Raw genomic sequence first — 14,498 nt, 5'->3', positions numbered from 1 at the left:
ATTTATTCAGCTTTGCTCAGGTAAACAAACAGCCTCACAGCTTGCCCTGTGCCGGTAACCGACTGACTTCCTGTGTATACTCTGTGTTACCTGATCCCTGCCAAGTAGGACTGCTCTGCCCTCTGGTGGGCAGGCAGGGTAACCAATAAACATTCTAGGTTCACAATATTACAAATATTATCAAGCTAAATGCTGATTTTCAAATGCCCACTTCGTAAAGTAAAGAGTTCTCCTGTGGTGGTCACTCAAATTACAATTTACAGGCTCACTCTGCAAAATCAGAGTGATCAGACCAGGGGTCATCATCGCCATGATGGCTTGTAGTGGACATTTTAGTCAAAATTCTGTTTTTGCTATGGACTTACAAAACGAGTAGACAGACACATAAAGAGCTATCCCTAATTGACCATTACAGGTCTGCAACTCTGAGAGTGTACAAATTACATTTATACACTCTCAGAGTGGAAACCTGGAGACTGACATTCAGTAATTGGGTCTTATGATCAAAATAAGAACATTATAATGGTGTGTAAAAAAAGAAAATCTAAAATTTGCCATGGACCAGGCCAAGTCTCGCCACGGAAACATCTGTCCGTGTACGGACATATTGATGACCCCTGGATCAGACACCAAAATGAGGTTTGACTTAAAGCTGCACTGTGTAACTTTCCTGTTCTAGCTTATGTCTCGAGCAGCACTAGTGCTGACATTTTTTTACCACTGAGCTAATATTCCTCCCTGCTTGCTCAGGGAGACATTTTATTTTGACCATCAAGTCACATTTGACCATGGTTTGTCAAACCAGAAACAGTATTGTGTCCGAAGGTCATGTCAAACCAGACACAGGATGTAAATGTCTCAATAGAAGAGCAGTGAGACCAAATAAAACCAACCCAATTGTATGAGTTATATTGTATTGACAAAGGCCTACTCTACTAATACAGATTGGACAAAATAACATTTTGTTCACTAAAAGTAAAGCTTTAACTAAAACTAATGAAATAACAAAAATTATACTCCTATAGTACCTTTCTTTTCCTGTTGCTTCCCAACTAGGGGTGCAACAGTTAATCAAACTAATACATTTCATAGACTATAAAAAATAATCAATAACAATAAAATAATCAATCCCTATTTTGGGCATGTCATTGTAGGCCAATAGCCAATCTACAAGCTATTTAAACATTTTTTGTAGTATAAAATAACACTTGTATGCATGGTTAATCGATTCATTGATATATAAAAAAATATATAAATATTTAAAAACTTGATTAATCAGAAAAGTAATCGCTAAGAATGTAATCCATAGTTGCAGCCCTATTCCCACCATCAATCAACATGTTCTCAAGCTGGTTTAGACCTGTATTTAAAGCATCTCTTCTGAAAGCACAGTGCTAACCTAAGACATTATAAACCATCAATAATCCATCAATTTGACAATTTCAGTTTAAAACCATGTACATTTCTATACAGTCGCAATTGCCTGACTTACCAGAAGTTTTTTTATTAGTATTTATCTTTAAAGCTTGGTTAATAGTTGATGCTTTGTCATCCTGCAAAAACGTTTCCGTTATGGACCTGCACAGAATACTTTTTCTTTCTTTCAATGTAACTTGCATGTACAGTAGCACGTGCAGTTGTGCACACATGTACTCTGCATGTTTGTTTATGTATTATTATTATACATTTATTATTTTGTTTTATTATTTAAGTTTTTAGATTCTGCTTTAGAATCTGTGACATGTCATTGTCATACTGCATTAGAATGTATGCTTCTCATGTGATTTTTCAGACCTCGGTTTTCAACAAAGCTTTTGCCACAAACTGTACAGCTAAAGGGTTTTTCCCCAGTGTGAACCCTCATGTGTTGCTTCAGATTACTAGTTTGACTAAAGCTTTTGCAACAAAATGCACAGCTGAAGGGCTTTTCTCCTTCATGAGTTCTCATGTGTATCTTCAGGTTTCCCTTAAGCCTAAAGCTGTTGCCACAAACTGTACATGTAAATGGCTTTTCCCCTGTATGAATCATCATGTGCTTCTTCAGATTACTTGTTTCACTAAAGCTGTTACCGCAAACTGTACAACTAAAGGGTTTTTCCCCTGTATGAGTCCTCATGTGCTGCTTCAGATTTCTATTCAGACTAAAGCTACTGCCACAAACCTTACAGCCAAAAGGTTTTTCCCCTGTATGAATCCTCACGTGGCGCTCCAGATCTCTACTTAGACTAAAGCTGTTGCCACAAACTGTGCAGCTAAAGGGTTTTTCCCCTGTATGAGTCCTCATGGATGGAGTCTCCTCCCACTCATTACTGTCTTCAGTGTCAGATTCAGAGCAGTGCGAAGAGGGGAGCTGAGCATCACTAATAGGTTGTGATGTTTCACAGTCCTCCGCATCACCTTGTGTTTTCATGTGTTCAATTGAGGTGCTGGCCGGAGGGTCTGTTTCTCTGTTTTCATCATTTTCGCTTTTCACTATTAGCAATGTCAACGTCCCATCAGCCTCCTCTGGTGTTTGAAGTACTAGCTCTTCTTGTTCCTCTTTAATCTGTGGAGGTTTTGGTTCCTCATGGACCAAACTGGAGCTCCTCTCCTGCTGCTCATGGGACAGCTCCTCTTTACACACAGGGACACAGTCTAGGAGGAGAAAAATAACATGATAGTTCAGTGAGGACACTCATCGACTGCTCCAGAATAAAACAAGCATGATGAGTTCACAAAACACCAAACATCCTAATATACAATTGAGAGTCCTGCGCATGCGCGACGGTTGGTCGTAGGAGTACGGTCGGTCGGTCGTCTACCGTCTACTCTCATACGGGTCCTTTAGCACACGTTGGCCAATCAGGGGCCGAGCCGAGTGCAGCCGACTAGAGCCAGGCGAAAACGAACGGCGGCCATTGAAATGGCTCCGTCTCCACCTCAACCGAACATCACTGCCCTTTCGCTCACGCACAAAAAGGTAATCATAGCTGCTTTTTCCTTCTTTCAACGTTGTGCGCCTGTGTATACATCCTGTGTGTGTGAGTGTGTGTTTGTTACTGTGCCTTTGTACTTTCGCACTACATCTAAAAAGAAAAAACAAAAACATGTGAACCTAAAATAAATAACATTTGTTGCCCCCTCTTAACCAAGGCAGGTGGCACGTGAGGAGAAAAACTGTACTTTTTGAACAATTTACTTCCACCATTTCTCTTCATCTCCTCCTTCATCCAAGTCGATGTAGCCATAGCTTTTTAGACTACAGACTCTTTAGCAACCATGGCCTATATTCAACTGGAAGGATTAATTGAGAACTGGGTCTCTATTTCAAGCATAACCTTTATTTAACCAGAAGGATACATTGAGACCTGGGTCTCTTTTTGAAGCATAACCTTTATTAAGCCAGAAGGATACATTGAGACATGGGTCTCGTTGTCAAAGATGAGCTGGCCAAGAGGCAGAGAATTACACGGCTTCACATTGGTTCATCTCTGGTGTTAAGCTTAGAGGGCTTTTCTAGGACCAGTTACAAATTGCAGACAGGTGCTCTTTTATGGCGGTTTTATGGCAGACCAGAATTGAAAGTAGAGTCCATATCTGGAGACCGGTTAAAATCGACAGATGGTTGTAACTTTGGACGATTAATTTATACATTTTTTATTTGACCAAATAGACGGTGGAGGACCGTTCTGCCGTTCCAAGGAATAGTAAGTGATGTATAAGGAAGCGCTTCTGTATAGACCTGTAAACTATACTTCTGTTTCTGGGGTCTCGCCCAGCACATACTGTCCTTTTCAATGTCAGAAGAAGGTATGACCATGCATACATGATTAGATGAATGATTGCATACTAGTAATTACATATTTGTGAACTGTTTCAATAACACAATCTCTTCACATGTTTTCTTCTTTTGTATTGCAACTCAGTGCAGTGATGTGAACAAAGGTAGAAGCAACTGACTACAAGAATTGTCTATATATGGGCAACAATGTACGTGCCACAATTGATAAATCACCATTCTGTTTAAACTATAGTGTTTGTTTGTTAGAATAGTATGTTCACACAACATTATATTTAGAGTTATCAAATTGGAAACATGTCAACTTTTCATAATATGCTTTATACTTTAAGATATTGGAAAAGAAAGCAGAATGGAAGTGTGCCTGCCTACGGAGCAGTTTACTGTGAAACAACATGAAAAGAAAAAAAGCAATGGCAAAAGAATTCGGCAACATACTATGCAAACTCAGAAGAAAAACCTCAGTGCCATCCTAGATCTGACACCTATGTGTCCAAGCCCCCTACAACCATGTCTGCCTGCGGAGACATCCACCCGCAAAGAGGGAAAGAAAAAGAAGACTATAAATAAACTGGGGTCAAAGTTGAGGTAGGCTGAAGTGAAGGTTCAAAATCAGAAGAGAGAAATGATAAATATAAAAAAGCAACAGCTTCAAAGACAAAAAACACTTCCTAGGAAGGAAAGCTCCGCCAACCAGAAGAGTAAGCAAAAAACAAACCCCTTCCAAAGACGTCAGATGGGAAATCTGGTCAGTCAATCAGGATGATGTCTCCACCATTATCAATGGAAAAGCTGGGGAGATTCGCAAAGGTGGACAAATATACATGAAAAGGGCGTTAACTGACACCATGGAGAGACTCCACACACAATTCCTCACACCCACAACACAAGCTCTCTAGAGCTCAGTTCTTCAGACTTCGAACATTCTGGATTGTCCAACCAAACGTTTTACAAAGGGAAATCTGTGCCTGCAAAATATACAAGAACAACATGCAGAAAATAAAGAAGCTACACCAGCTGTGTTTGCAGCACAAGTAGCATGGAATGCGTGTATGGAAGGTGCAGTGAGTGCATAGGACAGAATGTCCCCTACAACATTAGATCCATCCACAAAGAGCAACATCATTCACTTGGTATGAATGGTTAACCAGGACCACTGCACACAAACACATTTTGTAGTGCCATTTAATGGTTCCACAGAGAAGGTTGAGGTAAAGAAGACGTTTCGAGAGACTTCTAAACTAGGCCTATATCAAAATTATAGGCCTATATCCTATCCTATATAAAAATTGCCTAATGGGTCGGTTGGCCGGTGGACAACCGTGGCCCTTGGAGGCCCCAGCCCCCATCACTATAACTCAGACATAACCATACAAAGAGTTCACTATGACTCAGACATAACCGTGGTCAAATATGGCATGTGTAATGCTGACTATGACAGCATTAGACTCAAACAAACCGTGTCATCATGACTTCAGACTCAAACCAATCATATAATGATCCATATAAGGAGCTCCGCATCAACCATGACCATTAAGTCCGAATATGGAGTGCATGAAGTCGCTCACTCCAATCTCTTGAGTAACCATGGCGATCTAACGTGGTCAACCCTAGATGACGTGAAATTCCAAAAGTCAAATACACAGAGCTCCTGTCAAATGCACATATATGGAGATCAACATGCACTGATGTCACGTCAAATGCACATATATGGAGATGAACATGCACTCATGTCATATTTATCACAATGTGTCATCAGGCAGCTTATAGAGACAATGAAGCATCTAGCTAGACAATATCATGTCAATCAATACAGCCTCTTAAAACAGTCATTGTTCCTAATATTGTTTCTTTGTGGTGTTTTCTGTCGTGTCTGTCTTAATTTACCTAGTCCTGCTTGTGAAACATTTGGAGCAACAATGCTGATATATTTAAAGCATGCAAGGTGCATTAAAGTGTCCAAACATGCTTTAACCAACATGCTCTATGTAGTTTGATGTTAGCCGCAAGTAAATCAAGATAAAAAAGAATACTCAAGAAAAAAAAATTATAAATCACCTGCAAAGAATTTATTGACAGAAAGTAACTCATAACATGTCTACGGTGGATTTTTACAAAACAAAAACTTTGCAGGTAGAAGGAGGATAATTAAATCTTTCCATACAGCTGCAATGTTGGTGAGTTTAACGTTGTTTAATACAATCAGATAGGACTTTTATGTTTGGATGAATGGGCTGCCTGTCAGGGGTTGGTATTATAACTCTAAATTCCAGATATAAAACATAGACTCTTGAGTTGCTTGCGACTAGTTGGATCAGTTTGTTTTCTATGTAAACATGTTATTGTGTTTTAACCAACCTGCTCTATGTAGTTTTCTGTCCATCAGAGTGTGTTGTGGCTCCAGTAGTGTTTGTAGTGTCTCTATCTCTCTCTGGAAGAGCTCACAGATCAGCTCTGCAGCCACAGTCAGCCGCTCGCTGACAAACACTCTGACAAGAAGCTTCAGCTGCGACAAATCACTTTGTTTTTCCAAAACACACATTATCTCCTCTCCTACCGACGTCAGTTGTTCATTTATCGACGACCTGAGAGACTCTATTTGACACATTTGAAGTAGTTTAATGGACATCTTTCGTGCTGGTCTTTAGGTCCCATAGATATGATGATGATCCACAGGAGAATGTAAACAAACAATAGACAGTTCCGGGTCAACGTGTTTCGCGCATGCTCAATGAAGAATCCACTGTTGCCTTCCGCCACCTGCTGGAGGAGGTTTGTAAATCACTGAATTATACTGTAAGTTCACACAAGTAAAATGAATGAATGAATGGACACAGGAGACAAAAATATGAACCACTTAAACCCCATATGGGTAACCAGAGCCCCTAAGGGCTAAATACTTGTGTCTTTTCTGTTATTGTGGGGAAAGCTTTCACTGAAAATAGCCGATCGACAAGCTCACAACGCGTCGCAGCGCTATGCCTTGTGAGCTTGTCGATCTGCTATTTTCAGCGAAAGCTGAAAATAGCTACTTTAAACCAAATAGCTATTTCAAACCAAACAAGGCAAAATTATAAAATAAGGCACAACTCTGATTGCCTTAACCAATCATTAGTGCTATTTCAATATCGTGTACTGTATGTAAAACCTAGGTGAATTGCCCATGATTGTCACTTTTGAGCAGCAAAACAATTTGCCATAGTATGAACATGTCAGACAAACAGCACAGAACCAGCATAAGCTCTGATCTTTTGAATTTTAAAGCAAAAAGTGAGTAGATTGGGGCTATGGGCCATTTACAATATTGATTCTCAGCAATACACCCGCCAAGTGTGAAGTTGATGAATGGTGTGGTTATTAGACGTGATTAAGTTTGCTATACCACTGATAAATTGCACTGTCAAGAAGAGTTGGGCAATTAATGTTCAACCCCATTTGATATTAAGCATATAAGGCCGGATTGGACTGCAATACCGAAATCAACCACTTGATGTCACACTTGACTCCGGAATAATGTGCCCCTGGCTGCCATTAATGTGTGAACTCTGTTAATCCATGAGGGCGTGACATGCGTGGGATAGCCATTCAGAGCCAGCCCCTTCACAGTCATAATAATTAATATGAAGGAAAATGAAATGAGCAAAACAGTGTGTGTGTGTGTGTGTGTGTGTGTGTGTGTGTGTTCCATGATGTGGCCTTTGTATAGTACAAAGACTGCATCACTCAATACAAATTGCATTGAATGAGAGCAAGACACATACACAGAGTGTCTGGTAAGAGAGAAATACATGCAAGAAATGATGTTGACCAGCAATGCTCAACCTTTCCTGGATCAGGGCCCACACATCTTCAGGTCTCTCTCTCTCTCTCTCTATTTTTTAATCTTTCAAATCTTAGTGTTTGGCCAGTGAGTTGGGGGCCCACTTGCAATATCCTCACGGCCCACAGGTTGACAAACAGTGATGTAGACATTATAACGGGCTCTTTCTCCCATCAGGTGCTGGTTGGCTCCCATGGGTGCACGTGGCTGACCGAGACCTGCACCGATGCATAAGTGTGCGCACTCTCTACTCTATCAAACTAATACATTATATAGAAACTCACCCAACAATAAACTGAAGCTAATCTGAAAAAACAACAACTCTTCTTGTGCAAAACAGATAAAAAGCGTTTGACTGACTAGTTAATTATGGAACAATTAAAAACCAACATGTTTCAGCCACAGACTGGACGTGCTGAAGTCCAGTCTGTGTTGTCAAAATGAACTGACAGGTAAACCATCCAATCACTGACACATTTCAGGTGAGAACCATCAGGCCAATTAGCACCATCAGAACTTTTATTAGTCCATAAAAAGATGTGGGAAAATCAGTTCATTGTAGTAACAATATAAAAAGGTCAACATAATAAAAAAGCTTTAGATAAACAGTAGGATTTACATTAAAAAATAGCAAAAAATAAATAAGCGGCTATATATGTAGTTAAACAGTGTCTTTAAATAAGCCATCTATAATAATTGAGACGTATGAAAATCTTACTTGTAACACAAAATATAACTTTGGTTTATAAAGACATAAGCCGCCTTCCATCCTTAAAATAAATAACAGTAATAATAACGCACCTAAATAATCATATTTTAACAGCATCGGGGAACCGCTGTTGAATTCATGTAGGGGAAACACTGCATATGAAACAGCTCTGTGTGGAGAGGGTTTGACAGATGCCAGCCAGTTATATTATTGGTTGAAATTGGTAAGTACCTGTCAATGTAATCAATGCATTACGTTTTGTTTGACAGTAATTAAGATTGGAGTTTTGTTTGACGGGACGGGGACTTAAGACTCATTTTATTTGTTTTATTCTATTGTTAACTCGGTCTCCATTAGGACCATGGATATACTCAAAGTGTTAAATATATATTTCATTTCAGTTGGTCTTTATAGCCCTGATGCAAAATATTGTCCTCTGATTCTGAACTTTTGTTTTCAAAATCAATTTCTTGTTATGGACTGGCACAGAAGACCCCCCCCCCCCCTTTAATTATACTTCCGCATATGTTTATTTTATCGCGTTAGATTTAGTGATTACTTTGCTTTGGCATCTGTGACTTTTCTATTGTCATACTGTATTAAGATGAATGTTCCTCATGATCTTTCAAAGATTTTGCAACAAACTGTATAGCTAAAGGGCTATTCCCCTGTATGAGTACTCATGTGGATCCTCAGTTGACCTTTTACACGAAAGCTGCGGCCACAAATTGTACAATTAAAGGGTTTTTCCCCTGTATGAGTCCTAACATGCCCCATCAGAGTTTCATTTAGACTGAAGCCGTTGCCACAAATTGTACAGCAAAAGGGCTTTTCCCCTGTATGAGTCCTCATGTGCCGCTTGAGAGTTTTATTTAGACTAAAGCTGTTCCCGCAAACTGTACAGCTAAAGGGCTTTTCCCCTGTATGAATCATCATATGTCGCTTCAGATTTCTTTGTATACTGAAGCTGTTGCCACAAACTATACAGCTAAAGGGTTTTTCCCCTGTATGTGTTTTCGTGTGGTTTTTCAGGTATTCCTTCACACCGAAGCTCTTGCCACAAACTGTACAGATAAAGGGTTTTGCCCCTGTATGAATGCTCATGTGGTTCCTTAGAGCTTTATTTTCACTAAAGCGGTTGCCACAAACTGTACAGCTAAAGGGCTTTTCCCCTGTATGATTTCTCATGGATAGATATTGTTTTGATGATGTCAGGTCCTGGGACAGGTTATTTCTCAAAGATAATCTTTGTTCAACATTTGGTGTCTTGTGTGATTTCAGTGTGTTTAAAACGGTCTGAGCTTCTCTGGTCTCCTCCCACTCATCACTGTCTTCAGTGTCAGATTCAGAACAGTGTGAAGAGAGGAGCTGAACATCACAGTCCTCTGCATCAGCTTGTGTTTTTATGTGTTCAGTTGAGGTGCTGGCTGGATGACCTGTCTCTCTGTTTACGTCATCATTTTCACCTTTCACTGTTGGTGATGTCGACATTGTCCCATCAGCCTCCTCTGGTCTTTGAAGTAGCTCTTCCTGTTCCTCTTTAATCTGAAGTAGCTCTTCTTGTTCCTCTTTAATCTGTAGAGGCTCTGGTTCCTCATGGACCAAACTGGGGCTCCACTCATGCTGTTCTGGTGAAGAAGACTCCTTTTTACACACAGGGACACAGTCTAGGAGGAGAAAATAACGTGATAGTTCAGTAAGGACAGATAACAATTTATTCCAACAATGTTACACGTTTGTACGGCCTACCACCAAACGGTGCGACTCCCTATCTTCATTCAAAACTACCATAAAAGAGAACCAACAGGACCTTCTAGCTTGCCACCAGAGTGTATGCCGTGGTCAGTAAATTATCTGCGGTTTGAAATTCTATACATGTAATGCCTAGAAGTGCACTGAAATAGCCGATTAATGCCTATAATGTTTTTTATTTAACTCTCAACAACAACAGGTCAGCTCGTCTCAAATAAATAACTCCCATCTCGACTACAGTTCCATCTGAACCAAAACGACGACGTGTGAGGCAGACATGCATGCAGAGACGTTCGAATAAGCATAGTTATACTTCGCCTGTAAGATGGTGTTGTGCGGAGAGCATAGCCAATGTAAAAGCCCTCAAGGCCCTGAGGATGCGACGCGTTGTGGGCTTGGAGATCGCCTAAGTTCACAGTGCAACACTGTTGTAAGGACGAAGTATAAACCCTGTTTTACCGTAATTCCTCCAACACTCGTGCATGGTTCTTTACCGTATATGAAACCCACACCTCCTCTTACACCATCAACCCTGGCTGGGGATCAGATTTTTTGTAGCCACAAATCACAGTATAAAAATAGAAAGGATTGCCAAGCCAATTTCACCAGCAATAATAGTAATACATTCATTTATTAATTAAAAAAAAGTATATAATAATTTTTGGGACGGATTACATTTATTTTGGGACAGTTACATTCGTATTTTGGGACGGTGGTGAAAAAAAACAATTTTCCTTTATTTTTTTGATGTAATACCCGACGCCCGATACGTGAATTATGTCATATCGGAACCTGATACCGATATCGGATCGGGCGCAACTCTAGTAATCCTTCAAATAAGTGTGGTAATTAATTGCTGTACCTTGTTGTCACCTTTCAACTCATTGGACATTTGCTTTGACACTCGGTCAACGCACAGGTCAACCTCCTGTCCCCACAACATGAACTATACTCTAAATTTACAGTGCAAGGCAACTGTAAAGGTCAGATAGCAAAACGGATGAGCTATTTAAGTAAAACAAATAGTTGTTTTGGCTAGGGTTTTTCAGGATTCTGTTTTGATCATTCAAGCATTCTACCCTATTGCAGCTACGTCTACAAAAGAAAAGTATAGGGATCTCAAATAAAGAAATGAAAGAAAACATAGGATTTTTTTTAGCACAGCCTTTTCTGTGCCAGGGACCCCCACGGAGGATTTGGTATTAAAATGTTAAAAACATATTTAAAATTCTTCACATTTTCTTTTAAAAAGGAAATAGCAGATCTACAAGGTCTGTTCAGAGGTTGTACATCGGCTATTTATTTTTCAAGTAGCCATTAGTTTAATATAGCATCATCAGTTCAGCAACTTTAACCCAAACTTATTTAGCTGTAACCAGCTGGAAACCCCCCAAGAACCACTAATTGTTTAGCCAAATGTATGTATATATAGGGGGCTGAAGTGGTTAATGTATGTTTTGCTATAATAATCAAAATCTACAACGTAACCAGTAACTAGAGTTTTCTAATAATTGTAGTGGAGTAAAAGTACAATATTTGCCTCTGAGAAATAGGGTAGAAGTAAAAGTAGGCTACTGAAAACTGGAAATACTCTAGTAAAGTAAAAAATACCCCCCCAAAAAATAAAATAAAATACAACAAAATTGTTGAGTAAATGTACTTAATTACTTTACACCACTGAAATATGTTGATATTGTGTTTTAACCAACCTGCTCTGTGTAGTTTTCTGTCCATCAGAGTGTGTTGTGGCTCCAGTAGTGTTTGTAGTGTCTCTATCTCTCTCTGGAAGAGCTCACAGATCAGCTCTGCAGCCGCAGTCAGCCGCTCGCTGACAAACACTCTGACAAGAAGCTTCAGCTGCGACAAATCACTTTGTTTTTCCAAAACACACAATATCTCCTCTCCTACCGACGGCCAGCTGTTGCTTTACTGAGTCAGCTGTCAGCTTTTGTAGTCGATAGACGATAGTACGATACATTTCCGGGTCAATGTCATTGTTGCCAGGTTTCACGAGAGAAATAAGGAGCCAGGTTTAGGAAAACAAGCCCAAAAGAAGCAACTAGGCCACATGAACACTTTAAATTAAACCCAGAATGCATTTACAAGCCGATCTACAAGTTGTGAGCTTGTAGATCTACTATGTTCAACATTCTTTTTTGAAAGAACACAATGCTCCCTGGCACAAAAGACGTATGAAAATATTTGAGAACCACTGGTTTGTAACAACATTGTAACATGTAACAACACAAATAACAACATTTCTTGGAAGCAAGTCTAAATAAGAAAGTACACTTTAGAAACAAGCCCAAAAAACAGCAACCCGCAACTAGCAACATTTACAAGCAACTTCACAGAAAAACAAGCCCAACGTTGCTTATAATAATCAGACATGGCAACAATATAAAAAAATCCAGGCATGGTTGATGAGAACTGTTGTCTTCCGCCACCTACTGGAATGACATGACACAGACAGGACACACAAATACCTAAGCCATTGTCCAGACAAAAATGTAGACATAGGGGGAATTTTGTGCAAAATTAATTCTGACAAATATCTATAATTACTTTTTAAGCTTTTATTTTTAAGCCTTTCATTTCTAGGGTTAGGGTTAGGTATATATATATACATACATAGGCCTACACACACACACACACACACACACACACACACACACACACACACACACACACACACACACACACACACACACACACACACACACACACACACACACACACACACACACACGAATATCGTGGAAAAGTACATTATTTCCGTAATATAATTTGAAAAGTGAAACTTTCATGTTCTAGATTCAATGCGCATAAAGTAATGTTTGGACCTAGTGTCCATAACCCCTCAAACAAAGGATTTATGCTACAGAAATGTCGACCATCTGGAGAAAAAAAAAGTTAATTTATGCACTCAATACTTGGTCTGGGCTACTTATAAAACATATTACTTCATCAATACAGTGTGGCATGGAGGTGATCAGCCTGTGGCACTGCTGGGGTGTTATGGAAGCCCAGGTTTGTTTTGATAGCGGCCTTCAGCTCATTTGTACTGTTGGGTCTGGTGTATTCCTCTTCCTCTTGACAATGTGTGGAATATTTGAACCACATCTCCCCTATTAAGTATCGTGCTTTGGATCACTGATTTTAGTATAAAGTTACCAAGTTTGTTTTGCGAAGACATTCAAATGCTATTCTCCCATATGTTTCTGTAGACCTGTTGGCCTTTCATTCTTTGCCACCTTAGAAACCCTTTGATCCATTGTTTGGAAGGGCACCCTGGGCCTTCTTCACCTGTTATTCAAAGTTGAGTGTTTACAGTAGAACAGTAAAAATAGGGGGTTGAAAGAACCCTTTTGGCCAGATCATTGTTATCTCTGAGTTCATTATCATATCAATTATCCTAGTTCCTTTCTCGAGAAGTTGCCAGTCTGTCAATGAAGTTCATCGAACCAAAGTCTGCAATCACTAACGTATACAGGTTCTTGGATTCATTCAAAAGCTAACAACATGTTGAGTAAGATGGTTTACAAAGTTTCATGTGGAAATATGGTTTAACGTAGAATACATGTATCCCTGTTAAGGGATTCAGTAAATGCAAATTGGTTCGACCATTGACTAGGAGAGCTGAGTCCAGCCAAATAAGAACCAGGGGAGGAGTTAGAAAGTTAGGGATGATCTGTTGACTGAAAGGTATAAATTGTATTGATTGATGTGATTTTGGGTGCTCTGTGTCATTCGATCCAAGGACAGACACCTTGCTGTAATCACTGTCTTGCAAATAAAGACTTACAAAGTATCTTCAACTCTGACTCAAGACTCTCTTCCAAGGCAGGCCTGCGACCTTATCACTGATAATATACGACATAAGTGGTTCCGTCACAATGCAACATGGATTCTTTATGGGGTTCAGGTCAGGCCAGTTGGCCGGCCAGTTAAGCACAGTAATACCACTGTGAATACAGCAGCTACTAGTAGTTTTGGCACTGTGGGCAGGTGCCAAGTCCTGCTGGAAAAGGAAATCAGCATCTCCATAAAGCTTGTCAACATACAGAAGCACAAAGTGCTCTAAAATCTCCTGGGTAGATGGCTGTGTTGACTCTGGAAAAACAATTAGTGGATCAATACCAGCAGATGACATGGCACCCCAAATCATCACTGACTGTGGAAACGTCACACTGGACTTCAAGCAACTCTGACTCAGTGCCTCTCAGCTTTCCTCCAGACACTCTGGAAACTTGATTTCCAAATAAAATGCAAAATGAGGAGCAGGAGCAGACACAATACTTATGTTTCTCAGTCAAGTTTTATTTCATCTTTGAGAAAGAAAGTATAAGAAAGAAAGAATAAAAGTTTGGTCTTTGTAAACATCTATATTATTTGTGTCATTTTAAAAATACTGTTTCCTTTCTACAACATTTCCAACA

General features: G+C 39.7%; 2 protein-coding genes across 2 annotated transcripts; both read right to left on the bottom strand.

The window, feature by feature from the left end:
• Positions 1–368: 368 nt before the first annotated feature.
• Positions 369–6,419, bottom strand: LOC308102330 (uncharacterized protein). Its single transcript, XM_080451995.1, has 2 exons — positions 6,137–6,419; positions 369–2,634 (listed from the first exon to the last, which is right to left on the bottom strand). The coding sequence occupies exons 1-2, from the start codon at positions 6,405–6,407 to the stop codon at positions 1,751–1,753; spliced, it is 1,155 nt and encodes a 384-aa protein (XP_080308121.1). The 5' UTR covers positions 6,408–6,419; the 3' UTR covers positions 369–1,750.
• A 2,506-nt stretch (positions 6,420–8,925) lies between these two features.
• Positions 8,926–11,952, bottom strand: LOC308101683 (uncharacterized protein). Its single transcript, XM_080451128.1, has 2 exons — positions 11,769–11,952; positions 8,926–9,974 (listed from the first exon to the last, which is right to left on the bottom strand). The coding sequence occupies exons 1-2, from the start codon at positions 11,791–11,793 to the stop codon at positions 8,968–8,970; spliced, it is 1,032 nt and encodes a 343-aa protein (XP_080307254.1). The 5' UTR covers positions 11,794–11,952; the 3' UTR covers positions 8,926–8,967.
• Between the last annotated feature and the right edge of the window lie 2,546 nt (positions 11,953–14,498).

The sequence above is a fragment of the Gymnoscopelus braueri genome (assembly GCF_963280865.1).
Source record: "Gymnoscopelus braueri genome assembly, chromosome: 15".
NCBI lineage: Eukaryota > Metazoa > Chordata > Actinopteri > Myctophiformes > Myctophidae > Gymnoscopelus > Gymnoscopelus braueri.
Note: the sequence above shows the minus strand (reverse complement) of the source record. Positions and strands in the feature narration are given on the sequence as shown.